Below are 26,085 nucleotides of genomic sequence, written 5' to 3' on the forward strand. Positions count from 1 at the left end.
TTTGGTGTATCACCTCGAACACGAGGAGGATCTTCTGCCTTTCTGTCCATGTTTTGGGTGGAAATCAGTGCCGGTGATGAGACAGACACTTGTCCATAAGATTAGAAATGAGAACCCGCAAATTGCTCTCAGAGATGTTGAGAAGCTGTTGGACTGTGGAGGTTTTTGGCCCTTCCTGACCTGAGCCATTGACCTACAAGTGAAAAGAGTGAAATCTCTGTGCAAGTGGAGCAGTGAGTTCTCATTCCATGTTCAGTTGCTGCCACCTAATGGCAGATTGAGAGTAAAAGAGCCTCGTAGAATATAAATGTCTTGTCCTGAGAAGGACAATAGAGCTGTGAGGAGTCTGGAGCACAAGTCTTATATGTAGTGGTTGAGGGAACTCGGATGGTTTGGTCTGGAGAAGAGGAGTCTCAGGGGAGACCTTATTGCCCTCTACAACTGCCTGAAAGGAGGCTGTGGTGAGATGGGGTCAGGCTCTGCTCCAAGGTAACAGCTGGGAGGTGATGGCCTCAAGTTGCTCCAGGGGATGCTCAGGTTGGATGTTAGGAACAATTTCTTCTCAGAAAGAAAGTGTTGATGCACTGGCACAGGCTGCACAGGGAGTGCTGGAGTCACCGTCCCTGGAGGTGTTCAAGAACTGTGGAGATGTGGCTCTGAGGGATGTGTTCGGTGGGGTGGGTTGAGCACTGCCCATCCAAATGATACTTGAAGCCCTGCTTGCTCACAGTTTTACAAAAGGGAAAAGTTAAGAGTTGGAATATTTCTTCCTGCATCCTTGCACTGCAGCTGTCGGGTATCTGTGAGCATGGTCATGATGGGCCTGCAGCCCAGGGAGACGTGGAGCAGCCACCAGCAGCCTTAGTGCAGCCTAATGGTGGCAAGAGAACTTGCACAGCCTCACCAGGTACGTCACTGGGGCTAACTGCAATCTCTAGACAGAATAATGGAAAGAACTGCAAAATTCCCCTCTGCTTGGCTGAAGGGTTTGCTGTCAGAAATGAAGTCCAGGAATGAGGTGATATGGAGGAGTGGAAGGAAACTTCTTTTTTTTTTTACTGAGGGGAAAGTCTTTGTAAGCACTGTGGAGAGAAACAGGAATGAGTGCAGTAAGTCCCCTCATGCTTTGGCATTGCTGGTGTTTCCTGCATCTCTATAGGAGAACATAGTAGCACACATAAACACAGCTCAGTGGGGAAGGAAAGCATTTAAGCTCAGAGTTGCTCAGCTTTGTGCTGCTGTGCACTTCCCAAACAGCAGTGAGCAGCTGAGCTGTACTATCTGGGAGCTCAGGGGCTCCCAGGTCACGGGGGCTCTGTTTGCAATCAAGGTCCAGCAACCGTTCCCTTGCGTCAAAGGCAGGGACGTATCTAAACAGTGCTGCTGGGCTTCAGGGAAAGCATGATATTCTCAGAACCATACCCAGGTGATACAACAGTAACTGGGGGCAGGACATGGTTGTGTCTCCTCCTGTGCCTAGGACAGGGGCTGATGAGGTGTTGGGAACTCGTATGGGAGATCCATCATGGGGATCACCAGCATGTCCACGTCAGTCACTTCCCAGGAGGCATTTTGCTTGCTCTGTAGATATTTTTCTTGAAGCTCGCTGGTAAAATGATAGCAGAATACATCTTACAGTTCTAAAAATGTCTTGGCAAGGTCATGGGGTTCTAATCCATGTCCCTTCCTCTCTTATTTCCCATTGGAAAATGCCGTCTTCTGACCACTCTCAAGGCTGCAAAAGGAAGACATAAAATTACACCAAGCGAGCTGAAATTTAAGCCTCGTGGTTACAGCAGTACCCTTCGCCAGGTGATGCACACAGCAGCTGTGGGCTTTCGTTACTGTCACTTACAAAAGCATTCAGCCCCTATTGGTGCACCCTGACTGAGCCACAGCCTGCCGGCCTGGGGGCACTGCTTTGTCATTCGGAGCTCTTTAGCACAGTTTGGCATCCAATGGACTTCAGCAGGATATAGTGTTGCTGTGATCCTGAGGTATGATTTAATATCCTCAATTGTTCTGGAAATACGAGCCGCGTGATTCACGAGACATGCATGAGTACGGTTCCTTCAATGCTTAATGAGATTTATGTGCTTGAGTGTGTTGGATGCTGCAATCACAGCGCTGACATTGACTTGGTATGGGAGGGGGTGATACCAATTCAGCAGGCATTTTGCTGTTGATTGCACTGGGGGAAAGCTTTTGCACAGGGAGCTTGAAATAAGAGATGTTTAAATGTCAGAACAAGGGTGGAAAAAAAGGAAAACAAATATTCTCAACTTGCTGTTTCACCTTTCCTGCTACCATGAGCAATAGGGACAAGGGGCAGCAGGACCCTCCCGGATCCTGTGCCTGCTGGGAACGGGAAGGGCCGTGACAATGCGGATGACGGAGCTCTTGCAGCCGCTGCTCGCCCGCACGCCGCGCCCCCGGTGCGTGCCCGGTTCTGGGGCCGGCCCGGCGGCTGCCACTCACCGCTCCGCACCGCCCATGCCGCCGAGCCGTCGGGGGCCGGGCTCGAACCCTCGGGCTCCGAGCCGCTCCCCGGACGTGGCGGGCGGTCCCTCTGCGCCCGCGGGCAGAGCCCGGGGAGGGCTCCGAGCTGGTAAGAGCCGAGAGGTTTAAGGGGGAGGATGCGGGGCGGGTTTCGTCCTGGAGATGGGGATTAAGGCTGGCCATCCTCCTCTCTTCTCCTCCCCCGCCCAGCTGTGTATGGGGCCTCTCCAGATGTTGAGCAGGAAGAGGATGGATTGCAATGGGGAAGAGCTGAGGTTGAGCATCTGGGGCGTGTCCTGCAGGATGGGAGTAGCAGAGAGCAGCAAGCAGCCCTTAGACTGAGCGGGTGATTGGGAAGGATTTGGGGCAGTGCCCGTGCCCTTAGCGGGGCAGGCAAGGGTAGCTGACTTATATCTCACTTCTTGCTATAAGGGCAGAAGAAGGGAGGACTGATAACGATTTGATATGCTTATATTTTCTTAGAAGGTGCTGTGGAGTCAGGGCAGGTTGTGTATAGGTAGGTGAGTCTCGTAGTACATGCATGGGTGACAAAAAGCATTTCAAGAAGGAATAAAAGGATTCAGATTGTACAGGACATAGAAGAATTAACCTGATGGGACAAGGGAAACTTTGTTCAAACTAAAAGTAGGGGGATTTAGATGGGATACGAGAGGAAGCTTTTTACAGTATGGGCAGCGAGGCACTGGCACAGGGTGCCAGGAGAGGTGGTGGGTGCAACATCTCTGCAGACACTCAAGGTCAGACTGGGTGGGCTCTCAGCAGCTGATGGAGCTTGTGATGTCCCTGTTCATTGCAGAGGAGTTGGATTAGCTTTTATAGGTTCTTTCCAACTCAAACAATGTTGTGATTCTAACATGCTATTGAGGAGCGATTGGCAGCTAACTCTGTTATGCTAGGTGTGGATTATACCCTTTTCTGCACTGCAGGATGACCAGGATGTGACCTTCTCCAAGATCATAGCCAGAAATCAGATGCTAAAAAGAGTTGGGCTCTGTTGAGCCCCTTGGTCCTCATCACCCCCGGCACGAGAACTGGTGGACCCATAGCACAGGGTACCTGCAGCTCCCTTCACAGCCTTCCTGGTATTCCCAGTATGGGAGGCAGGATGCTCAGTGTGCACTCTGGTATAAGCACGGGCCTGGGAAGAGAGATGTGGTTATAGAAGGAGAGGAATGAAATAGTGACAAAGCAAGGGGAAGATGGTTTAGGTTAGATGTTAGGGGGAAATGTTTCATTTGGAGGATGGTGAAGCACTGGAAGATGTTGCCCAGAAAAGCTGTGGAAGTGCCATCCCTGGAGGTGTTCAAGGCCAGGCTGGATGGGGCCCTGGGCAGTCTAATCCCATGGGTGGCAACTGATTCGTGGCAGGGGGTTGAATGAGATGATCTTTGAGGTCCCTTCCAACCAGTCCATTCTAGGATTGGTTTGAAGGTAAAAATAAGTGCCAGCATCTAGGTCAGTAGGACATCTAGGGTGTCAGGAATAGGCGGTGATTTGCCTTGAGGTTAGTGCACTGACTAAAATACCAGGGGGTTTCCAGTGCCTGATTCATCCCATACCTTCTTTCATCATCTCATGGGTTCTGACTTTGTTTTTCAGAAAAAATTCCTTGATTCAAGAAAGGCACCATGAAAGGTGAGGAAGCTCGGCAGAGGAAAAAAGAGGGCAAAACCAGGAATGGAGAGCGATCCAGGCACAAAGCAAAGGGCAAGGGTAAACACAAAGAGAGCCGTCTTGGCAGCCAGGAAGCAGAGGATGTCTCTCTGCCTGCCCAGCAGAAGCTGTTGGCTGAGGAGAAAGTGTCCATGGCAAAATCCCGGGAAGAGTCAGCCGGTGCAATCTGCCTGCAGGTGCTGCTGCCCTACCTCCTGGCCGGGCTTGGCATGGTCCTGGCAGGCATGGTGTTGGATTATGTTCAGGTAAGGGATGGGAGCTGATCTGATGCACCTGATGTGGGGTAGGCAGGGGGTTTGCTCTGGGGATCGCAAGTGAAGACTGTGTGACAGCTGGGAGCAGACCTTGCCTCCTGTGGCAATGTAGTGCAGAGCTTTATAGCGGCAACGAACACCTGATTATAGACAGTTTACAACTGCAGTTAATACCTAGATTATAAATTGCCTTTATGCAGTAGGTGACTCTGAGTGCCGCGTGTGTTTTGCTAACACGTGTTATCTAACCAGTGAGCTGCTGGGTCAGGCTGCCCTGAGCTACCAAATGCAGCGATACTGAAACTACTGTGATTGTAGCGACAGCTTTCACAAATCTGGAGCGATGTTCTTTTGCTATTAGCCTAGGGCTGACCTCCCTGAGCTAGAAGAATTGCTCGAGGCTTAAGGATGGTGACACAGTGCCCTCAATTGACCTTAACATGCACTCGATACCCAGCAGACTTCGCCTTCAGAGAACACCAGGGCAAGTCCTGAACAAGTGGCAGACCTTTGTTCTCCTTACACAAAGTAGGCATGGTGGTGATGTGTTAATGTTTGGACTAGATGATCTTAGTGGTCTTTTCCAACCGTAGTGATTCTATGACTGTCATTCTAGGGCTGTTCTGAGAATTTTGAGCCTTGAGCAGCTGCTTGACTTGCACAGGTCTGTGACTTTCATTTTTACTTTTCAGAGTGGTTGGATTTGTTCATTCCTATGGATTTCTGACATTAAATACGTGTTATTTCCCATCATGAGATTGCAGCGAGAAACTGCAGATGGAATTATGACGTAGGAAGAGTTTTCTTCCTTTAGAGAGTTTTTGTTGTGTTTCCTTAGGAAGGACTGCACCGCTAATTTAAACAGAATGTGAAACAAACTTCTTATTCCTCTGAAACCACAAAAACGTGGTTTCTGCTCTATGCAAATAAGAGCTCACAAGGAAGCTTCATGTTAGTTCTTAGAGTCTGGGAAATCAAGTCATACAACATCACATTAGAAAAGTAGGCCTTTGGCAGTTAGCGTAGTGACTTTCCATAGACAGGTATGGATTTGGATGTGTCTTATCAGGGAATCAGAGCCTTTTCTTTGCCTGTTTTTGCACTGCAACAGCACATGGAGATGTGGGATCAGACGAGGTCCCCAACAAATGACATTATTTCTGTTTCAGATGGTCTGAAGCAGTGCTAACTGTTGGCTGGTTCCTCGGGGTTAGGGGCTGGTGGGGTATTTGTGCGCAGAGAAGGGCAGTAGAGCACATCACCAGGGTTTGCAATGAAGCGTGGTACAGCCACAAGCAGCACTTTTCCCCCACCTGGTTGTAATCTCTTTCCGGCTGCTTTGCAACGCACTTCTCAGGCACTGTGCGTCTCCTTGTGAGCAAATACAGTGCATCTCCTTGCCAGGAAAATGTGATACATCTCCTTCCTGGTAATAATGGCATGGGACTTCAGCAGGGATTCCTTAAATGCATAATGAAATGATCTAGCATACAGGCACAGGTCACCTGAACCAATTACCTTTCTCTACTCTGATTCATTGGTTGAAGGCTTTTTATGGCACTTGCTTAGAAACAGAGAGCCGAAGCGTGATAAGCTCATAAACTCTGCCATATTGAAGCTTTGGAACAGGCTGTGGTTTTTAATGTCATTTGAGTCATTCGGTCTCATTGATATTTCCTTTGCATTAACGTTTCTGCCTGTCAGCCAGTACAGCTGGCAGATACGGCAACATAAGTTGTGCGTGTTATCAGACCTTTGGAAACCCATAGCTGCTGCCCAGAGCTTGTTCTTTATTCTTCGTTTCCTCAAAGTCTCCAGTTTCTAACCAGAACTGAGCCTTCATGCCTTTGCTCCCAAGTTCCTGGCTGGCATGAAGGGATCAGGTCACGTGTGGTTGCTACCGGATTTTTATTAACCTCCCTCTTCCAGCTATTGTGGAGGTGTTTTTTTTCCACTTACATTAGCTGAAGTATACTGCCTGTGTTAGCTTTCAGCTCACCAGGCTATTGTTAGGTGGAAGAGGTGCACACAGTCAGTCACCAAGCTAGTGAGGCATGGGGAAGGCTTTTATGGCTGTCCCAAAATCCTACCTGGAAAGGACAGAGTTTCCATTTGTGGCTTCTGTTTCCCACCCTGCTGTGCTTGCAGAGATGTGCTGTGCCATCCCAACCCATAGGCTTGTTGCGTTGGTTTATCATATCAGACCAAAAGAAGCATGCCATGAGTGGCTGAGGATATCCTTAGTTCACTGTTTATCTACAAGGCAGAAGTATGCTTTGCTCTGTCCAGCCCTGCTAATGCACTTAGCTCTGGGGACCCAGGCATGGGGCAGAGTCCATGAGTCATTGATCTTTTACATCTCCCACTATCAGGAAAGGGGATAATTAACACAAAACGTGTCAGTAAGGCAGTGCAGTTTAACCATTGAATTTGAACTGGGCTGAGTAACTTGATCACAAATGTGTGCTTTCACTTGTTTGCTTTCGGTAGGGCATAGCTGGGTTTGAACCTACAGCTGAATAGTGAAAAAGCTCAGTTGCCATTCTGCTAAACTGATCTATACCCTTGTGTTCTAAATTGTGCTTTTTGACCCTGTGATCCAGTTAGCTTGCCTGCATTAATTGCTAGAAAGGAGCACCAATAGCACACCCTGACATCTTCCCCTCATGCTTGACTTTTGAATTGCAGCGTTCACTTCAGTTGTCACCGAGCAGGATACAAATTCCTTGGCCATATGTGGCTGTGGTGCAGCTCTGGTGCTTGGGCTTGTGTCAGCTGTACAACCACAGAGACTCTGGGGTGAGACCCCCCCCTCGATGACAATATCTTCCTGGGATCATGCAGAAGCGGAGCGTTGTGCTGTAGGACGGGAAGGGAGACCTGCTCACAGCATGCCCCGGAAATGTGCGCCCTTTCTCTGCCTTGCTCGTGGAGCAGTGAGATTACAGAGCTACCTTAAATAAGCTCTAGCTATGACTCTTATCTTGGCCTTTGCAAACTAGCAGAAAGTTGAAGTGATGACAGCAGATAAGGGTGTTCGCTTTTGAAGCTTATTGGCTGCTTCTCTGGATTTTATTTTTTTTTTCCCTCCCCTGAAAGCCAGTCATTCAGAGGTACAGCTGGCACAGCGCGGTCGTTCCATCCTGCTGAGACACAGAGAGGACGAGGGGGAATGGGGTCTGGAAGGGCAGATCCCCTCTCCAGTCTGTTCAGCTGTGCCACTTGTCTGTGGATGGGACCTGCGTGATCTTAACAGCCCAGGAGAAACGTGGACTCATGCTTTCTTTGACCTTCCTTCACCTTGGGGGAGAGCAAAACGGATCTGGTTGTTAACTCCCCACCTCTTCAGCATTGGGACAGAGAGAAAAGTTCAGCGTCGCTTGTGGTGGGAGTGAGGGGAAGCGGGGACGGTTTGCAGTGGGTTTATATATTAAACTGTCGTATCAAAGGCGAGCCGCGGGCTGACAAGAAATGTAACCTGAGGAGAAAGGACACTGGTGCGTTGGAGCACGCTGAAGGATTCTTGTATGACCTGTCACTCTTTCAGTGCTGTAGCCTGAGCAGGTCTTACTGGTTTTTTACCGAGGTGGTGGGAGCTGAATGGGGTGTGGGCTCGTTTCTGTTGGTCCACAGATATCTCTACGATCTTCTTTTATCTTTTATAATTCCCCCCTGGATATAACTGGGAGAAATAGTGGCCATCGAGTTTGCTGTCACTTGAGCTCAACCCAGCTGAACCAATTTTGGAGGATACCTTTGCTGCAACCCTCAGGACGTGCTCCTAGGAGGAGGAGAAGATAAAACAGCTCATCATCATCGTTGGAGCTTGAGGAAAAACATTGCTTTTGACTCCAGAGTGAGTGACCAGGAAGATCCATGTGATGTCCTGATCTCCCCTGTTTGCCCTGCTGAGCATGGGGTAGCAGTGGCTGACCATGGTGGTCACCCAGTTAGAACTGGAGCTGTGCTTTCATGGCCAGAAGCTGAGAGGTTTCACCTGCAAGCTAACCAGGTCAGCCAGTGGATTTCTCCCAGAGACGTCGTTCTCCATTGCCTCCCAGATTTTCGTGCCCTTCCTTCTGGCTGGCTTGGGCATGGTAGCAGCTGGGCTCTTGATGGATGTTGTCCAAGTAGGTACATGTGGTTAGGCAGCTTCAATAGAGAGGGGTGGGCTACTTCACTGACCTCGAGTATTTGTGCTGGTTTGTTTTTAATGCGCATAGACCTGGCAGCCAGTCAGCCCAGCAGCTGTAGGCTTGTCCTGTGCTAGAAGAGGGATGCTGTCTGTCTCCTACTGGGTCTGTCTATGGGCAACTTGGGAAGTGGGACAGTAGCATTCAGCTGGTCTGCCTTTGGACTTGGTGCTCACTGACTGTGCCCAGGTAAACCCTTCAGGTACAACTGATCAGCCTGCAGCCATTGCCCCTGTTGGGTGATGTTAGTTCTTTGCCGCAAAAGCGGCTGATATGGAGATCTAGGTCAAGGTTGTTATTAACTACCTCATTTACGGGCAAGTTTATGCTTCCAGTTCTTTGCAAACAACCTAATGTAATCTTTGGTCTAGGAGGTATTTAGATACTGGGATGACAGGCATGCCGGCATAAAGAGATAAGCATTGCCTGCAAACTGAGTGCTTCTTGGCCACGTTCTAAGGTGGGTGTAAATTTGGGGCAACTTGCATTGACTTCCAAGGAGTTGTGCTGAATTTACATCGCTCTGCCCACAAGCAGAGTCTATCTCATCCATCTTCTCTTCGTACCAGTGGCACAAATAGAAATGCAAAATCTGATCTACTTTGGGCATCTAATGCCAGTGGATTTACAAATCAAAAGGCTGGCAGAACTTCCCAAGGATATACGCTGCAGTCTGAGTTCACTGGAGTACATTGGATTCTCTGGCATTAGTACCACAGCAGGAGCTAAATATGGACACGGGGGTGTTTGGAAAGACAATACCTTGCTGTTTTTTCTTGCGCTGGAAGAAATGAAGACATTGAATAATGGGGAATATGAGGAATATCAAAGAAGGGTTAACTGGAGTGGCACAGCTGTTGCTATGCTGTGTTTGTCGTCTCCACCTTGTTGTGCAGTGCTTAGGCACAGACCTGTCTTGCAGCATTACAGAAGTTCTCCAACTTCCCGAGATATTAATTGTTAGCAGTTATCTTTGGCCAGGTATCTCAGGGAAGGATAAAGACATAGTACGTACCTGCTCCATACCCTTGGCAGGTGAATAGGTCTTTGTTAAGAGCAACCCAATGCGTTTGCTGAGAATTGTGCTCTGTTAAAAATGTGACTGTATCCGAACTGATGGAAAACATAAGCCTTGTATCCCTACATTACACATGTTCTTTTAAAATACCAGAGAGCAATCTGCTTTGTGTATTTGCTTGCTAGACTCTTAGAAATGGGGTCATGCAGGAGGCACGATAATAGGAAGCATATTTTTTTTTTTTTTGTGAAGATGTTTCCAATTATGATGAAATAGAAGCCATCAGTCGATGGATTCAGCTCCCAGAGGAGGGAGCCAGTGCTCTAAGAGTCACAGCTGCGCTCTGCAGATGGCAGTGAGTGCAGGAGTTTGTGATCTGCCCATTTTTCAAGGGATGATCTGATGGAGGGATGCTTTGCATTGTGTGTAGTCCCTGCAAAGTATTCTTAGAAATTACCGTGTCTATGGGGAGATCTGTGGGCAAGCTCAAGCGTGGTATCTTGGGCATACGTGTGAGTTTGATGGTGCTGCCCTTGTTTTCTTACTCAGTGATACAGTGGATCTGTGCTGGGAGTCCAACTAGCTCCATCATTTGCAGGCTGATGTTATAAGCAGTATAGCCAAGTGGAAAGCACTTATCTGTGTCCATCAAATGTTACAGGAATTAAGCAGTTTCTGACCTGTCAAATCAAGAGATGCCAAGGCTTGGATTTGGGTCTCACGCTGTAACAAAAGGATGCCCAAAGCAATGGCCATTTGCTGTTTTCTCAGGTGAAGAGTCAGGTTGAAGTTCAAACCAGACAATTCAGGAGAAAGTTTCCATTTCATTCTTCCCTTCCATTGCCATGGGACGCAATCCAAACTGAAGTCACAGACATAAGACATCCCTATTCTCTGTTGATAAACGCCTTTGCTTGCCTTTTAGAACCCAGGATCTTTTGCTCTTTCTGTTGGCTTGTTCAGGGTAATGGCAAACCTATGAGCTCTCCCTGTTGCTGCTGTGGGAGGATGGGTGCCCCAGGAGAGGTAACAGAGCATAGCTGGGACTGAGGGCAGCGCAGGGACTGACAGTAGGGTTAGGCTGTGCCACGTCACCACTCCTCCTGTCAGCCCTGCAGAGCGATGGCATGGAGACCTGCTGTCTCTAACACAATGCAGTCCTCGCTACTGTGGTATAAATCATTATGAATCTGTCCTCAGGCTCTTAATGAGTCACTAATGAGACGAAAATGGAAGCAATTAAACCAGCCTTTTTATCTTTTTTTCTTTTAATTAGTACGGTTATATACTTCTTTTATTGGTTGTTCAAGGCCTTTCAGTGTAATTATATGTAAGGCAGCGTCACAAACAAATCATACCTCAGGTGCCTTCTGGTGCAATGACTTGAGATCAGGAAAATTCATCATTAACACAAAGACCATAGCTTATGTTAATACAATGAAGTTGTATTGCCCCAAAGTGACCCGCACAGTAAAATGCAAAGAGTTGAGTTTGTGTCTTTCTGACCTACGTATCTTTTGATGTGCAAAACAGACATCAGATGTCAGCATATTTGTGTATTCTAAGTGTTTGGGCTTTTTTATATTGTGGCTGTGAGCTGTTTGCTCTCCTTTCTTTCAAGGGTGTCAAAGATATGTTTAGATCTTTCTTTATTCCTAACTTAAGGTATAGGGGACAGAGGGATTTGTGTCTTTAAGAGATCTCCACCCTCTTTCTCAGGTATTTAAGTAGCAAAGTAACAAATTCAAACCAAATAGCAGAGTGTCAAGTAAGGTCTCTCTTCTGTTGTCTATTATTTACTTTTAACATTTTGAAATGCTTCTTTCCAGGTTACCACTGCTAGGAAATGTGTATCTATAACATTGTTCAGCCTCCTATCTGCACCCCTAAGGGCAGTCTTGCACCACACCTTTGGGCCTGGCTTAGCCCTTCTTTCATTCCTGTTGACTCGAAGGGTGTTGTTAAGTGTTCCCAGCAGACAGCCACACCATTGCTTCCCACAGCTTCCCCTGGCACAGTCTGAGCAAAACACCCTGTGTACGTTTCCCATCAGCCTGATGGGGGAATTTGTTAACATCTGTAGGGTCTGTCCACCTCCAGGGGTGTGAAGAGATGTGAAAAACAGCTGAGATCTGTTATTGGCATTATTTGTCCTCTGGCATCGGAATTCAGTATCTTTGTATGAAACCAACATCCAGAATGGATGAAAGGATGTGATCTATTGTGTGATGCATCGCTAAGCCACAGGATGACATAGGGACTGGATGGGAGGGATTAGGTGAGTACCTGAAAGAGAAATGATAGAATCACATCTGAACTGTATTGAAATGCACTGCACGGTAGATGTGCTAGAGAAGATGTATGTTACTCAAAAGACTTTATTAAGGCTTCCGATCATCTCTGGTGTTGCAGCTGATTCAGGAGTTTTGTATAGCTCAGTTTGAGAGGAGCAATGATAATCCAGCAGCTTGGGCTCATGGGATACCTTAATTCAAAATCCTTTTTCCAGCTATGCTGAGAGTGTGCGTGTAACAGGAAGATTTAGGAACTGCCTGTGGAGAAGAGATGCAAAAAAGACTTTCACTCCCATTAGTGGCCTTAGGTGCTTAGTGAGAGATTTGGTAAGGAAAGGCAGACGCAGCTTCTTGTTGTTAGATCATTTCCAGATCTCTGTGTTTGTTCTCATGGATCTGGATAGCAACAGGCATTACTAGTGTATCTCATGTCAGTACAAAGGATGGAGGGCATGCTGTATTTCATTTGGCTTGTGAACCTTAATTATTTTTCATGTTGTTCCTGGCAAATATTATAAAGGCACATTTAAATGTCTGGCTTTAAATCTGCTGCTTCCCCCCAGAAGTTTCCTACCCTGTCAGGAGAGATCTTTGCCATGCATGAGATCAGAAAGAACGCTGCAAACTAAAAATTGCTTCTTTCACACCCAAAATGCAACATCTGCCCAGATGTGCAGAGCAGACACCTATAGAGCATTCAGTGAGATGGGAACCCACTCCCCTTCAAAACAGCATTGAAGTTGTCTGCGTAACTGAGGTTGTTTCTATCTTTTTCTTCCTTTCTAGCACTGGGAAGTGTTTCGGACGATTACAGAGGTTTTTATCCTCGTTCCTGCCTTGGTTGGCCTGAAGGGTAATCTTGAAATGACACTGGCATCCAGGCTCTCTACTGCTGTGAGTGCTCACAAGGTGGAGGGTGGTGGTGGCTGGGGAGGGAAGGCAGTCATCAAGAGGTGCTGCTTTTATATAACCCACTGTGTATGAGACAAGCCTGTGTTCGCAAAGTAGAAATCAGTGGTGTGCGAGTATTAAAATAATAAGTTTGCCCTCATTTTGTAAATGGAACATCAAATTTCTGTCTGCTTTGAAGGTGAATTAATCCCTGTGTGGCCAGTTGCTGATCCTTGTGGAACATAAATGGGACAAAGATCCACCATTGTTAGCTTTGGGGTTGGGTTACTTTTCTGCCGCTAGTGACCTGGACAGGATGAAACCACCTTCAGCAGCCACCTGTACCCCAGGGATGGGTCTTCAGAGTGTCTCTCTTGACTTCTAGGCTAACACTGGACAGATGGATGATGCTCAGAAGCAGTGGAAAATGGCCACCTGCAATTTAGCACTTATCCAGGTGAGTCACTTCAGCTGGGAGAGGAAGGAGGCCTTTTCTGATTGTTGTGCCATGGTCTGACAGGATCTGTTTCCATCAGTTCTGGGTCCAGAACTGTTGGCTTGGGGCAGATGTTCTCAACAGAGTCCAGCAATGCTTGGGACTTGGCCTCCAATAAAACTCTGTATATCTCTGGAGCTTGTGGTTCAGAGGCAAAACAGATCCAGACATTCATTGCCTTTGTGGACAAACTGAAATAGTGAAAAACCTCTTTTTGCAGGGGGAGCTGCGGCACAGCCCATTTCACAGCAGCCCCTAGATAAAGCCTGTCATTTCCAGGCAGCATTTGGGAATCAGCCTTGGGTAGGAGGAGAGAGATGGGAGAAACAAGCTCTTTCTGCTTGTTGCAGCACAGCAACCAACCCAGAAGGTTGCATGTGGAAGGCCAGAGTGTTTGCAGCATGTGTCTGTGTGCTTTCCCTTATCTCCTTTCACAGCTTTCAGCTTGCTGGGAGTGCTGTGTTGACGGGGAGCCCATTTCTGTGTTGACCAGAGCTATTCCTCTGCTGATGGACTCAGTGTCCTTTGCTGAAGTGTTATCTGCCCTTTACAGTCCTGCACCGTTTTTCCCCCAACTTCATCAGGATTCTTTCTGAATGTAGCAGAGTCTCACAGAGACGCTCCTTAAATACACAAGCAATCAGCATTTCTGCCAGTCTTTACGTGCCCTCCTCGCTGTGCAGAAACACTGCAGTTGCACAGAGCTGGGCAGCAGATACAGCTGATGGTTCACCATCTGCCCTTCAACTTCCAGGTCCAGGCCACAGTAGTGGGACTCCTGGCTGCTGTTAATGCTGTCGTCCTGGGAGCCATATCCAAGGGCTCTGTGGAGCTGAACCAAGCGGCGGTGCTGTGTGCCAGCAGTATGACCACAGCCTTCATCGCTGCACTTTCTCTGGGTGAGTCATTTTGGTTCCTCAGATCCAACATGGTACAAGAAAAACCTGTCCCATCTGTCCCACTGGCTCAGCTGCAATCCCTTTGGCCTGGCATGGGGATGAGGGGTATGTGGAGCATTAGTCCTATGCCCACTGCTTTTACTTCTGCACCCTGTCCTCGCTTCTCATCTCCTGGGATCTGTTTGCTGGGCTCTTGGCATCCACAGCAGCAATCAGTGTTACCTGATACACACAAAAACATGCTATGTGTATATAAATATGTTGTGGCAAGGTTTGGGTTGGGTTCTTCTTCTGGTTAACAACCATAGAACAAGAGGGAATGGCCTCAAGTTGCACCAGGGGAGGTTCAGGTTGGATATTAAGAAAAGCTTTTCCAAAAGTATGGTGAGATATTGGAACAGGCTGCTTGGGGAGTGATGGAGTCACTGTCCTGGAGGTGTTCAGGAACTGTGTGGATGTGGCACTGAGGGATGTGGTTCAGTGGGCAGGATTGGTGGTAGGATGGTTGGACTGGATGCTTTTAGAGGTCTTTTCCAAACTTGAGCCCTGGCTGACCCTTTCCCCAGGGTGTGCTGGAGTGCGAGGAGCTGCTCTGATCATTGAAGATCAGCTCTGATCAGCTGAAGATCATTTTGTGGGTCTGCCATGTGAGGGCAGCATGACACTCTGAATGGAGGGAACTGGCAGGTTGGGTACCATGCATTTTCAGAGGGAAAGGGACAAATGAGAGCAAGTGCATGTCCTGGAGAGGAAGTCAAAGGGTGATTATAGATGCTTTTAATGAGGAGCACTGGATGAAGCAGTTGTTTGAAAAACAGCCAGCATTAATCTCCTCTCTGGACCTGGTCACAGGTGTGTGGGTATGCATGATAGGAAGCAGGTAGGTCTGTGGCTGAGCAGGGTTGGAAACATTCAGGGCCATGTTGGATGGGGCCCTGAGCAGCCTGATCTGGGGGTGGCAACCAGCCCATGACAGGGGGTTGGAACTAAATGATCTTTAAGGTCTCCTCCAACATAAGCCATTCTGTGCACCAGACTCTGGACTGTGTGAGGGCTTGGCTGGGCTGAAAGGCTTTTCTTTACCATAGAAAAGCTTGTATCTTTTTGGTGGTGTGGTTGAAACTCTCTGAAATGATGGTCTAATATGGAAAATATATTTATGCCGCGGAATCCTGAGCAGGAGATGGCACCAGGAGGCTGTTGTATGCCTGCTGTTTGCTTATCTATGTGTGCTTCGTGCCTGGTCCTGCTTCAAGGCAGCAGAGATTAGGCTGCTCAGGAGGGGAGCTGCTGCATTTGGGCTGCCTGTTACTATAGTAGTATCTCCTTTGATCCCTGGAATTTGCCTGTATGCCTTTGGGCCTTTGGTGAACTTCATAAGGGCAGACAGATACCCTTCAGATGGATCCCTGGGGACATGTTGGCTGTAGCTGCACAGTACAACTATGGGCAATCTGCTTCTTGCTTTTTCCAGACCCCACATCCCTCTGGGTGCCAGGATAGCAGTTCCAGGGTGAAAAGACAGCAGGTTGCTCCCTCTGATGCCTGCTCTATGTCTTCTCTAGGTCTGGTGATGATTGGAGTGATCATCGGAGCCAGGAAAGTTGGGATCAACCCAGACAACATCGCCACACCCATAGCGGCAAGCCTTGGAGACCTGATAACTCTTTCCCTGCTGGCAGGAATCAGCAGTACGCTCTTCAAGTACATAGGTACTGAGCCCTTGTTGGATTATTGAAGGGTACTTACCCATTTCTGGCATTTCTGGTCTTGGTATTTGTAAGAATATTTTCCTGTCTTCTTATGTGGAACGTCATGGGTGAACAAGGTGATGTCCTTTTGGAGCTGGGGAGATTGTGTCATGATCCCAGGGCTCTGTGGGAGTTACGGCTGTGAGGTTGGTCGTGCTGATAGTTGGCAGAGGCTTGGGCACCTGTTGATGCTGAAAAGCTCAAAACATGTTGCAGTTTGATGATATATGCTTGTAAAGCGCTTTGCTATTTACCATGAGCATATTTGAAATCCAAACTGTTGTTTCAGCCTCTGAGCAGAAGCAGCACCAGCAGTTGTTCCCAGTTTGAATAACTCTTTCCATGTGCCACTGAGCAAGGGAGCACACATTGCAGGGAAAGGCCCATGGATCGCTTCCATCCAGCTCTCCTTTAGCTTCAGTGGTGTGGGGTTTTTTTTCATTAGGGTTTTTCCATGATGCCATCACACCCGCCCCGTGAGGTGAGTTTGTCTTTCCATAGCTGTGCCTCTGATAACATCTCTCAGGGATCACATGGCAGAATAACATGATGACCTCTGTGGCTGTGACCAAAGAAGCATCTGTGATGTCTTCAGAACAGTGTAAATAGTTTCAGCCTCTTGATATGAGTAATATGATGCACACAGACACCTGGCTGTTGAAAGCAGGAAGGGAGGCAGCATTGTTGGCAGTTGAATAAATCCATTTCCTTCCTCGGTGTGTAGTAATTAATGGCTCCAAACAGCAAGAGTGGGGTAGGAGACCCAGCACAGCAGCTAAATGTCCTACAACCCATCCATCTTAAATGACTCCAGGTGGGTCAATGCACTGACAAGGCTGCAGCTAGAAGCGGTTGCATTTCAGCGCTGACTGAGGCCACGTTTAAAGAGCACATCTCTTTATGTAAGAGCCCTTGATTTGGGGAAGATATCATCAAATCAATGCTACTCAGGTAGCCCGAGGCCCTGGCAGTGTCATTTTGAAAGATGCATGCTTAGAGCCTGCAGTCTCCCAGATTACCTGCAAAGTCTGTGTTAGAGCCCGCTGGCATTGGCCCCGGCACAGAGACCAGATGGAGAGCTTTGTTGAAGAAACATTTTTGTATCAAAAGGTTTGGCATCATCCCCATTGCTTGAAGGTGTTTCTCATGGTTCTGAGTCGTGTTTATTTTCTTTTAGTGCTGCACACACATTTATTTTTTAATTCATTTGCTTCTAAAGGTCACTCCAAGGTTATGGCCCTACTGAACGGAAAAAGCTCTTAATGAAAACATATGTAAGCTGGAATGGAATAAACCCTGGATCTTAATTGGCTTATATGTTCAAGAGAGCATTTGTCCCCATAAAGCAGGCCAGCTGCTTGCTGAGACTGCTAGCTTATCACCAAAGGTATCTATTAGTTCTTGTTTTAGGTGAAGGCATGAGCTGTCTGTCTTAAATGTGGTACAGCTTGCACACAGGAGAAATCTCTCCTCGCCCTGCTGTTTGAATTGTACCCTGAAGCCAGAAAGCTTGTAACTTTTTGTCTTGCTTAGTTAGAGATGAAGTTGGAGACTTGCTCATCTTCATACGTAGCTTGCTTTGAATCCTGCTGATTTTGGAATAACATCCTCTAGCAGTAGTTTCAGAGGTTAATTATGGATTTCTGTGGTGTAGTGAAGTGGTCATGTGGGGAGCATCTTGGTTCATGTGATTTTTCTGTTAATGCTTCTCAGTTTGAGCCAGAGCCCTGCTGCCTTTCTTCCAGACTTTACTCAATATAAGTAAATTTGGCAACCTGTGAAGCCAGGGGTGTTTGATTCAAGGTTTCTTTTCCTTGCCAGATATGAAATACCTTTCACCTCTGATCTGTGCCATCTTCATTATCATGATCCCTCTCTGGGTTGCTATTGCCAAGCAAAGTCCTTCCCTTGCTGAAGTTCTGAAGTCTGGGTGGCAGCCGGTCATTGTTGCAATGAGCATCAGCAGGTAAGGCAACAAACTGCTTCCCCAGACCCACTCAAGTGGGCATGCTGCAGGGAGGTCCCATGCTCATGTAGAAAGTCATAGAAACTGGAGGGAACAGCCGAAGGTTATTTATTCTGTGTTTCTCAGCCATTGGTGGCCCTCCAGCAGGCTGTTAGAATGGAGATATGGAGCTCCTGGATGACTGGGAGTCATCAGTTTAAATTGCACTTGTGCATTTACCTACTGTGTGGTTCCAATCAGGAAACCTAAAAGCTTGATGATGACCATCACAAACAGTCAAAATTCAGCCTCATCTTTTTCCAGCTGTAAACAAAGACTCTGGTTCATTCCCCCCATGCTACATCATTCATACTCAGCTGAGATCTGAGAGAGTTTGAAAACCCTGCTAAGGTCAGTCTAGAGGTTTAGCAGAAGTTTGGCAAGGATGATAAAGCTTCCCTGGCTAGTATCAGTTATGCTCAAGGAGAGGTTCCTGATCTCCTTATGCCATGAACAAAAAATGCAAGGCTATCTATCAGTAAAAACAGATGTAAAAGGAGTAAATATCTGCTATAGGGAATGTTCCAGCACTGGCAATGGGGAGGAAGCAGCAACTCATCTCAGCATGCTGTTTTCACAGCATAGCAATTGCCCTGGGGAAGTGAGACTGATCCACCTTCTTTGCCTCTACTTTTCCAACAGCATTGGTGGACTCATCTTGGACAAAACTGTAACTGACCCAAACTTTGAAGGCATGGCAGTTTTCACACCTGTGATCAATGGTAGGTTGGGCATATAATCATAAAACATACAATGTCTTTATTTATTCCTCCCCCTTCTTCTCAAGGGTTATGCTATCTACTGTTGCCCCTACACAGAGAACCGTGTTCAAATCCCTCTCCCATCACCAGTGGAAGTGAAGCTACTAGTCCCCATTACATCCCTACTTATTTGTATTTTGAAGCATCTCTGGTGCAAAATAGCAGACAGGTCTGAAAAATGATAGAGCTGTTGAAAAGGTTAACAGCAGCTGATGGGTACCTGTGATAGCAGTGCTGACACCTTCACTTTCATAATATCATATCTGCTACGGGTGTCACAATAAATCCATTTACCATGTCTCTCTCCACTCAGCAATTTGAGCTGTGCAATCATCGCCTTAACAGATTGTTGATAAAGATTAGTATATTAAGATTATAGATATGTGTGTGTGTATACAAGATTATATGTGTAGATTTATATTTATATACATATAATATATATATTTGGTGTGTATATTTGTATTAAGCCTCACAGTTATACACACATGAATGCATAGCTATAAACTACCAGGGATCCTGGCATCACGGAGGTTCCACTGGGTTGTTTTTCTGCTATTATGGTATTTCTTGTAGACCCGTTCCAGGGAAAACCCACGTTCCTAGGGAAGGCCTCGTGCCATTGCCAAAGCACTGTGTCCTCTTGCAATGTCATAGGGTGTCACCCAGCTGTCACCTTCTGGATCTGCATGAAGACGGACGCCTTGCTGACAATCTCTTTCCAGCCTGGTTAGCCAAAGAGCTTGATTAAGAAAGTACGTCAACAGCAGTTCTGCTGAACAATGGCTGACCCAGACACCATTGTGTGGGGGTGTGTAGACTGTTTGGCAGATCTGCTCTCAGTTACATAGTGCTCTGTGTTTTTGCACAGGTAGTTCTGTGCTTTCCATGTGCAGGGGAACCCTGCAAAGTGTGTTTCAGAAAGCTCCCATCTTTCTCTTCAATTCCACTCAGTTCAATCTCACATTTAGCAATGGGGTATTTCCTTCTGCAAGGCGGGGAAAATGTGAGGTAAGCCTGTAGGATCTGGCTCACTGTTAATTTTCTGTGTCATTTCTACCCTGCACACACTCAGGGTGGTGGAGGTTTGCTCCACAGATCATCAGCCCTCGATTTTCTGCTGGAAAATATAGCAGCATTTTCATGTTTGCTGGAATTAATCAATCTGGAAGGAATTAATTGCCTTTTAATTACCTAACATATTTGGGCTCTGATTCATTCTCGTATGATTTCTTTTCATTTGACAAGTGTGTCAAGATGCCTTTAAACAGGCACATAATCATTCTCCATGATGTTTATTGTCTTTTAAACAACAATGGTTCTCTGGCTGAGTAAATCCAAGAGGTGACCGTGAATGGCAGCTGCCGTTGCCTGCACTGCTTTCCCCAGGTGTTGCTCACAGACTGCATCAAACCAGGTGCTATTGCATCATCTTCAGAAGCCACGTTGCATCTGCTGCTAGTGCTGAGAAGCCAGGGAAAATGTTTCCAATAAAGCATTCAGAAGGAGATGATCACTGGAGCCTTCTTGATTTTTAAAAGCTGTTCCTGCCAGGTGAATAGAACAGCATCACCATGACAAGTGGGATCAGATTTTTCCCTTTCTCTCACTGCTGTTCCCTGAGAGTTTGTAAGTGAATGGCACATCTTGGGTTAATTTTGAGGCTGGATTTCCTGCTGCAGTAAAGTTGGTTTACAGGTTTAATTTGTTTCGTCCTCATAGGTGTTGGAGGGAATCTGGTCGCCATCCAGGCCAGCCGTATTTCCACATTCCTACATTTCTGGAGCATGCCTGGAGTTTTGCCATACAAGATGAGGCAGAATTGGCCCAATCCATGCACCACATTCTTCTCATCAGGTAGACCTTGAAACCTAGGTGTCCATGTCTCAAGGCCCGTCATCACAGATAGCTCCTTTATCCAGCCTGGTTGGAGAAGGACTAGGTGGGTTTCAAAGGCAGAACTCCCTTTCTCCCTTGCAGGGAAGATCCTCAGATTGGAGAGCAACACGTGTGTAGTAGGAGCTTTGAAAAAAAGCTTTTGTGTGTATTTAAACATGGAGTCATTAAGGTTGGAAAGGACCTCTAAGATCATCAAGTCCAACCATTAAGGCATCAACCCATACTTGCTCTCTAACATGTAAGAAACTGCTCTTCAGGGAGCACTTAAAGTAATTGAAAAGGAATCCCAAATGTTATCTGACGGGAGGTTGTTTTATCCGTGGCCAGCCTAGAGCCATCAAGTGTGGAAAGGGGAGCAAATAGAACATAACTTTGCTGAAAATCAACAATTTCTCCATCTTCAGCAATGGATAAAGCTACACATCAGCAAAACTGGATCTCAATCTGTTGTTCTTTTGGATTGCAGGTTCCCCTTGATTTTCCCTGCTAGGTTGGGAGTTACTGCTGGAGCAGACTAAAAAACTGGGGAAGTGGGCTGAAGCAAGGCAGAGCAGAATCAGTGGGAGGCAGAGAGCTCTTGGAGAGGAGTGTGTGGAAGATGTAGAGTGAGAGGATCAGCATGGAGCACGTCTTTGGCACAGTTTTCAGTGACAGACAGAACTGCTGGGTTGATACTGCAGATGCTCCAAATAGCTGCAAAGGCATTAGCAATGTGTCTGGTGGGAGGAGACAGTCCCAACTCTGCCTACCACCACTATACCATGCAGCCGTGTTCTGTCCTTTCCCCACCATCTGCAACCACTGTGATCACTCTTTCTGTCTGTCCTCTGCAGAGGTGAATTCCAAGTCAGCCCGAGTCCTGTTCCTCCTCGTTGTCCCAGGGCACCTCGTGTTCCTCTATGCCATCCACCTGCTTCAAGGAGGCCACACATCTCTGTCCTTCACATTTGTGATGTTTTATCTGATTGCTGCTTTGCTGCAGGTAAGCCCCAAACTCTCGTCCCAAAAACAACATGAAAGCAAAACATTCTTAGGTGGACAGGCTGAGAGACAGGCTCCTAGCAATGACCCTATTTCCATTTGTTTTAAGTACAGCATTGTCTATCTTCTGTACACCTATGATACTTCATCCAGTTTGCAAAGGTCTCAGTTTCCCATAGGCGTGCAACTACCTTTAAGAGGGTTTAGAGATGAGATGAGGAACAAATTACCATCATAAGCTGAGCTGCATTAAGCAGGGAAACCTAGCAAGCAGGTACTTCTTGCTGTAGGTTGTGCCTTTTTAAACCATATTCACTCCTGGAGTTTCTAAGCCCCAGTTATTCCCAGTCATCCCAGTAAGGAGCAAGTGGGAGGCTACGAGCCCCAGCCAGCAGGTTTCCTTACTCATTTTGAAACCACTTTTACAAATAACAGTAAGGATGTGGGGTTCCCTCTGGACAGAGGGCCAAATGTGTCAGTAGTGAAGGGAAAGCGCAGCCCTGGGAAGCTCATCTCTGAAAGTGAAGGTTCTGGGTCAGAAATGGACAGTTATCCAATTTGTTCTGCCTGTTCCCTTTCACTGTTTTCAGTGCTCTGTAAACTTTCCCATCTCATTCAGAAATGCATGTGCGTGTCACAGAGTCACAGAGGCTCTGGCTTTGCTTGCCCTTTTAAATCAGTGATTCATTAGGTTGCAGGGCGAGGTAACTGGCTTCTTGCTTTGCCTTACAAACAGTCGTGTGTCCACGGGTAAATTCCTTGCATGTGTAAACAATCAGTTTTTCTTGACCTTTGCACAACCCTAAGCCCAGCACCACAGCTGTAGTTGCAAAGGAAAATATTTATTCTTTTCTTTATGCACTGAGGTAACTCCTCAACCAAAGCCAAGCGTGAAAATACGCTGAATAAATGCCAGAGTAAAGAGCAGGATCCCAGCAACACCACTGACCCAGGAAGACTCCCAGGGAGCCCAGAGTATGCTCAGCCTGGTTCTTTCTTTCCCCCCATTACAATTCATAAATGCAACCAGAAAGAATGAGAAGGGGAAGTTTGGGTCAACTGGAGGAAGCCCAAAGAGAAAGATCAGAGGCTGAGAAAATACGACCTCAGAATTGAATGGAGTGGGGTTAGCTGGTCTAAAGAAGAGAGGCTTGGGAAAAATCTGGTGACAGCCTTTGTTTAAACTGCTGGGTTTCTGTAGGAAGGGACAGATTAATGTTTTCTCTGTGGTCACTGGGAACGAAACATGACATCGTGGGTTTCAAGTGGAAGGAGGACCCTTTAGTTTCTATCCAGCTTTAGTTTCTGTGATTCTGCTTATTTAATTTGCTCTTCCCACCTCTCCCTTAGAACTGCCACCTCTGTCTTTGGTTCCTATTTGGTTGTGGTCTCCTATGGAGGGACCAGTGAAGCAGAGTGCAAACTCTCTCTGCCCTCTTAATTCAGTTAACTAGACAGTCTTTAATCTTTAAGAGAAGTATTTTTTTATCCTCCATCTGTTTATCAGAATCAGGAGCTAAACAGGAATAAAAAGAAATCACAGCAATGATTTTGAAGTTGTTGAGATGAAAAACAAAGAAATGTTTTTCTCTTTTTAATGTGTCAGTGCTGCTTGGGGTAACTTGGATGTAAAAACTGCCTCGAACTCCTGTTGTCTACTGAGATCAGGCAAAACAAAGCAGTTGAGATCTGAATTTCTAATGGAGAAAAAAAAAAACAACAAGAAAGATGAGGAGAAAAAAGTCTGGCCACAAACTTACGCTTTGAGTTTGCAGTTTGCATGCATATTCATGGCAGTCCTGTTCCTGCTGGAGTGAATAGGAACATTCATGGTGCGGGAAATGAGAACTGTGCATTTGAGAGATGTTTTTGGTCCATGCAGTGTTGGTGAGCAGTTGATTTGTGGTCCTTGCACCAGGATGGCTGCCAGGGGGCTGTGGCACCATGGGTGATACTGGGCAATGCAACACCTGAGGGCATGAGCTAGTAGGGTTTGCAGGGATGCAAAGCCAACTATAGTGATGCAGCTTCATCCTGTAGAGAAACACTGACCCTCTGATGAGCTGGAGACCTCTTAGAGATGCTCATTAGCTCTGGCACATTGGCTGTGGTCATGTCACTTTGCCCATGGCCACAACATTTTGTCTGTGAGCTGATGGAGGCTGTGCATTGCTTTCTTGTTACTCACAGTAGTGCCTGTGTTGCCTCTCCAGGTGGGAATCCTGCTCTATGTGGCTGACCTCATTGTGCGCCTGATGTGGAGGAAGTCGTTGGATCCCGATAATTTCTCCATCCCCTACCTCACTGCCCTGGGGGATCTCCTGGGCACTGGATTCCTCGCAGTCTGTTTCCGTCTGGTTTGGCTCATCCACGGTGCAGACATGAACCTGGGCAACTGAAGGACTGTGTGCTGCTCCATGTCACTGATTCGACACGGCACATTTCTCTGGGACACTGGAGGCTGGGTTGGACCCCACCGCCCTGCCTCTCCTCCCCATCGTGCCTTAAGCTGGGCTCGCCTGTCTGGAGGAGTCAGCACCCCTAGACTTTGTACCATTGCATGTGAGCAAGCTGGTTTTAAGCAGCACCTGCTGCTCACACCTGCACCCAGCCAGTGCAGCATTAAGGAGAATTTGGTGCCATATGGCGATGAGCATTTTGATTGGCTTCAGTCCCCAGCACCAAAACAGCCTGCAAGGCTGCTCTAAAGCCTGTTGAATTGTCTACATCCAATCCTGTGAGTTGATGTCACATCTCCGTCCAAATCTCATTCACCGTACAAATAGTTAATGCATCCCTTTTCTCTCCCTGGAGGAGGAGAGCACCCAGGTCTTGTTTTCCCCTCTCCATTGCTAAGACACGGGGGCTCTGAGCCCTGTTGGCTCCTGGTGGGAGGATGAGACAGCTCCTACCTGCACAGCGCCATTGCTGCTGTCCAACCAGCTGGATTGATTGTGTTTTGGGAGCAGGAGCTTTGGGTTTGTTTTTACGGTTTATGAAATGTCCATTAGTTAAGATGTTTATAGAAACGCACACACACAAATAAAGTGGTTAAAAATTGCCACGTGGTGCATTTAGGGCTGGTTTTACCTTGTTGTGGCTCTGCCTCTTTCTAGTTCAGACTTGGCAGGTGGAACTTTCAGTATCTAAATGAGAGCTATAAGAAAAACAATGGGACAGACTTTAGTGGGGTCTGATAGGACAAGGGTAAGTGGTTTCAGACTAAATGAGGGGGCATTTAGATTGGATACAGGAAAAGTTTTTTTGCAATAAGGGCAGTGAGGCACTGACACAATGGTGGATGCCCCATCTCTGGAGATGCTCAAGGCCAGGCTGGAGGGGCTCTGAGCCACCTGATGGAGCTGTGTGTGTCCATATTTGTTGCAGAGATTGGACCAGAAGGTCTTTAAAGATCTCTTTCCAAATCCAATGATTATATGAGTCCGTGAACTTCTTGTTTGCTGCTTTCTCTTCCTTTCAGTGTTGGACAACACAATTCTAATAGGACTTGAGCAAAATCAGTGTTTCCTAACCAATGATGGATTTTGGCAGCCCATGTTTCAGGTTAGAATTAAAACCTATTTGCTCTCCACTCTCACCATCCATCCTTTGCACGGTGAATCTGGGACCTCTGTGTATGGAACTTGGCAAAGGACTCTTCGCATTCTCACTGCAGGGTGGCTGTCTTGTGTTCCCAGCCATGTACTGGGGTGGCCCATGGGGTTGAGGGCAATCAATTCTCACTGAAATCAAAGCAGCAATAGCTTCCTCCAAGGAGTCAGGAGTTAACAATAGGGATCAAACTCCACTGGACTTTGCCTATAATAATAGCCTGCATTTGTGTGTTTTAGAGCAGGGAAATCAGAAGGTCAAGGCCCCTTGCCTTGCTTAAGGCCCTGCCAGCTCTTCAGTACTTGGGATTGCTGTGTTAGCTAACTGCTGGATGTGGCTGTTCCTTTGCTCCTGCTGTAGGGCTGGGGTCTTGCACTGGGGTGACATAAGTGCTGGGAGACTCAGCATGGGGAAAAGCACGCTTTAGACAAAAATAAGCTGTTACCTCCCTTCTTTCCCAGCCTCCTGAAGGGTAAATGACCGCACACAAACTGAGTAGGGGAACGTGTTTGCAGCAGCTCTGTGGCAGGGAGGTGTCAGAGTTTGGGGCACCCTCTCCCCCTTTATCTCTCCCCACCACCTGTCAGCCCCAAGCACACAGCTGCAGTGAGTGGCTGGGGGCTCACAGGGGCAGCACAGAAAGCATGCTACTCAGCTGGGCTGAGGGGACCCATGCTGGGCTCCGGGCAGAGGTGCTGGTGCTGCAAGCAGGGATGGGTGCACCATAGGGGCTCTGTTTGCTGTGCAGCTCTCAGTGGGCAGCCAGTGTCAGCCCTGTGCCTGTGCATTCAGTGTGGGGAGCATGCTTAAAATTGCTTCCAGCCTCAAGACCAATGACAT

General features: G+C 47.2%; 1 protein-coding gene across 12 annotated transcripts; it reads left to right on the forward strand.

Moving 5' to 3' along the window:
* Positions 1-1,849: 1,849 nt before the first annotated feature.
* Positions 1,850-24,694, forward strand: SLC41A3 (solute carrier family 41 member 3). 12 transcript variants are annotated; one of them, XM_085516329.1, is made up of 11 exons: positions 1,850-1,997; positions 4,120-4,439; positions 12,740-12,847; positions 13,230-13,301; positions 14,095-14,239; positions 15,805-15,951; positions 17,812-17,956; positions 18,512-18,717; positions 20,476-20,610; positions 21,486-21,634; positions 23,847-24,694. In XM_085516329.1, exons 2-11 carry the CDS (start codon positions 4,149-4,151, stop codon positions 24,030-24,032), a joined length of 1,584 nt encoding a protein of 527 aa, XP_085372455.1. In that variant the 5' UTR covers positions 1,850-1,997; positions 4,120-4,148; the 3' UTR covers positions 24,033-24,694. The 12 variants fall into 12 exon arrangements, 9 of the variants coding, with proteins under 9 accessions (XP_085372455.1, XP_015730567.1, XP_085372454.1 ...); XM_015875081.3 differs by having other exon boundaries at positions 1,853-1,997; positions 18,638-18,717; XR_014934596.1 differs by lacking the exon at positions 1,850-1,997 and adding an exon at positions 2,502-2,608 and having other exon boundaries at positions 18,638-18,717; positions 20,476-20,695.
* Positions 24,695-26,085: the final 1,391 nt, after the last annotated feature.

The sequence above is a fragment of the Coturnix japonica genome, chromosome 15, assembly GCF_054131305.1.
Source record: "Coturnix japonica strain WE chromosome 15, WE-NBRP24, whole genome shotgun sequence".
Taxonomy (NCBI): domain Eukaryota; kingdom Metazoa; phylum Chordata; class Aves; order Galliformes; family Phasianidae; genus Coturnix; species Coturnix japonica.